The sequence below is a fragment of the Octopus bimaculoides genome, chromosome 15 (genome assembly GCF_001194135.2).
Source record: "Octopus bimaculoides isolate UCB-OBI-ISO-001 chromosome 15, ASM119413v2, whole genome shotgun sequence".
NCBI lineage: Eukaryota > Metazoa > Mollusca > Cephalopoda > Octopoda > Octopodidae > Octopus > Octopus bimaculoides.
The window spans coordinates 35,744,710-35,747,703 of record NC_068995.1 but is presented as its reverse complement, the minus strand read 5'-3'; the positions used below and the strand labels follow the sequence as shown (position 1 = coordinate 35,747,703).

General features: G+C 35.0%; 1 protein-coding gene across 2 annotated transcripts in view; it reads right to left on the bottom strand.

Annotated features, from left to right (window-relative positions):
• LOC106883806 (uncharacterized) overlaps window positions 1-2,994 on the bottom strand; it is a 66,085-nt gene that overhangs the window by 32,992 nt on the left and 30,099 nt on the right. The window contains exons 2-3 of one of the 2 annotated variants that reach the window (XM_052973264.1): window positions 1,025-1,060; window positions 692-840 (exon numbers count right to left, since the gene is read on the bottom strand). In XM_052973264.1, coding sequence (XP_052829224.1) covers window positions 692-840; window positions 1,025-1,060 — 185 coding nt within the window. Of the gene's footprint in view, window positions 1-691; window positions 844-1,024; window positions 1,061-2,994 lie in introns of both variants that reach the window. The other variant, XM_052973263.1, reaches the window with a different exon arrangement.

Below are 2,994 nucleotides of genomic sequence, written 5' to 3'. Positions count from 1 at the left end.
ATTTATGTATGTATGTATGTATGTATGTATGTATGTATGTATGCATGTATGTATATATGTGTTTGTGTGTATGTGTGTGCGTGTTTGTGTGTGTGTGTAGGTACATGTTGGGCTAGTATGTGAGTAGAAGTGACTGTAAATAGGAAATAAGTAGTGTAGACACAAGAAAGGAAAGGAAAAGTGATTCAGTGGAAGAAAGAAAGATCAGCAAAATCAGATATGAAAGAGAGTATGTCTTTAGGGGAGGGCAGAAGTGGTATAGATGAGTGCTTCCGTTTAGTGAACAAGAAAAATTGAAATTTCATATTCCTATAGGTTCTGTGCATGCAGGTGGTAGTCTTTTCAGTAGCTCTTTTCTGTGAGGTGTCTATAGAATATGACTTTCGATCTATCTTTCGTGCACTTGTTGCATGGTTTTCACTTTTGGGAATTCAGTCTAGTACTAGGTAGAATTTTCCCCTGCTGGTTACAAAGTATGGATTTGATTTTTAGTTCGTGGATGTAGTTAGTTAAAGATCTTTGATTTCACCTTCTGAAAATTCTGAAGAAGAGTGAGAATTGTAGTTCAACTTAAAACTGTTACATGTCATGCCAACTACGGGCCTAGTTTGTGTGAGGGTGATCTCTTGTGTAGCGTTTTAACGACTCGAGCTAATGCATAAAATAAATAAGAAAAAAATTGTTTTTTTACCTTAATGCACTGAGTTGGAATAATGGCTGACTGTTTACCAATGATAAAGCGGTACCATTTTTCTGATAGCGTATTGTCGCAGTGAGTATCATAATCCTCTGTAATACGTCTTGATGAAGCGTCTATTTCCGTGTAACTGTCACAAGGTTCTACTGAAAAAGCCAAATTAAAAATAGAATAGATACACAAAAAAAAGTGAGCATATAAAAACGGAATGTGACCACCCCATCCCCCTCTAAAGGAAAAAAGAGCAAACAGTTAAAACAACGAAGCGCCACATAGTTATTTGGAAATAGAAACAAATAGCAAAAGAAGCAAAAAACAAGAGCTTACCTTGCGAAGTAACTTCAGTGCAGGACATGAAAAAAGCTGAAAGTAGAAATATAGAAGTTTGAGGAAATGTACCGAACACAACGATTAGCAACGACGAAGGTGGTTCTGTAGTTTCTGTAGTAAAACACCGGATTGAGTCACCAGCATTGAACCAAAATCATTATATTGGAGGTAGATTAGATCTCTATAGTTCTGATAAATACAGAAACAAGCCCAATAAATACAGAAATAACTGAGGCTTGAAAATTGCATTCATTAGAGAACTCCGTTATAATATATCTGTGTTTTGAGGTAAGGACTATGACGACAAAGACATGACCAGAACAAAAGAAAAATATCAAAAATGAATAATTCAATGTTCCATGAAAGACCTGAAAAAGTATCTTAAACACTAGAAACTCTAGATATGGTAATTTTGATAAAGCTTTTTCCATGAAAGAACAATAAAATAATATCTACCTCGACCATAACCAATCTATAATTCAGTTTTGTTGATGTTACTTTTAGTTGTCATCATATATGATGGGGTGCTGAGAAGTTCCTGGCTTTGGGTAAAAGAAAATACGTCAGGATCAATTAATTATGATTTCATTCGACATATTCCCCTCTCAAATTCACACACATATTACAGTAGTCTTTCAGTTTTTCTAAGCCCTGTAAAAGAACTGGGAAGGTTAGGTTTGTAACCAGGCCTTTCGCGATACCCTTAAAGCCAGGAACTTTTCAGCACTCCTTCGTAGACTTAGTCAACCATATGGAGCAAAGTAGTCAAACAACTAGTTGGAATTGACTGTTCTGTATAAACAATTTTGATGGCCAATATGCAGCAGTTTATATAAGAACTGTTGTACGGAAGTATGCCATTTTTCCTGTTTTTTTTTTATTCGCAACCCTGTTTGTTCCTGCATTTCTGTAAATTCCGGTGAGGGTCATAGCAAAAACAAATATAGATTTCATCGGACTGCAATGGTCGTGCTAAGCCTATATCTTCCATGTGTTCGACCTGTTGAGTCAACATCTAACCTCCCATCTTTGTTGAATCCATCTGCGCTCGTCATTGAAGTTTACGTGTAAAACCAGGAGACAATCCAGTAAACCAAATTCTGAGATAAACTGTGCTATCGATAGATAAATATTTTACACATTCTAATAAGAGTCATTCTCTCTAACTTCTATAAAGATTTCTTTTCTAATAATATTTTCAAATTTTGACACAAGCCCAACAATTTTTGGGGAGGGGATAAGTAGATTACAAAGACTCCAGTGTTTCACTGGTACTTATTTTATCGATCTCGAAAGGAGGAATGACAAAGTCGGCGTCGTCGGAATTTGAACTCAAAATGTAGCGACGGACAAAATACTGCTAAGCATTTTGCCTGGCGTAGTAACGACTCTGCCAGCTCGCTGCCATTTTTGTTTTCTACTAATAATAATGATTTCTTCTAACTTCTATAATGAAATATAATAAGTAACAAATGAACTGCTTGTGACAATTAGAATAAAAAGCAACGTAATAAAATTTGTCTTTAGTCATCAGCAGAATTTTTTTCTTTTTAATACTTTATCAAGTGAACTATTATTCATTGTTTCCAAACGGTTTATGCTTACATGTGGAATTGCTTAAAACACCCAATATCCCTTTCGAGCGACTCAAATAACGCTTTATTTGTTACTTTCCAAACCAAGTGGTTGTCAATTGTTAAATCTCTTACGACAGCAACTTTCTGCGATCGTAAATCCGAAATACTTTTGGTGACGGGTTTGTGCAAGTGACTGCCACTCTATTTCTCATATCTCAAAAAGCTACATAAATTATTCATTTGCATAAAACTTATATCATAACTTCAAAGTTTTAAGTGAAAAATATATTCTATGGTATCACATGAAGAAAATTCTACTCTTCATTTATTCCAAGCATTAACATAGCAAAACAGTAGTTATAAGAAGTGCTTATGGAGACTAAAAACAGT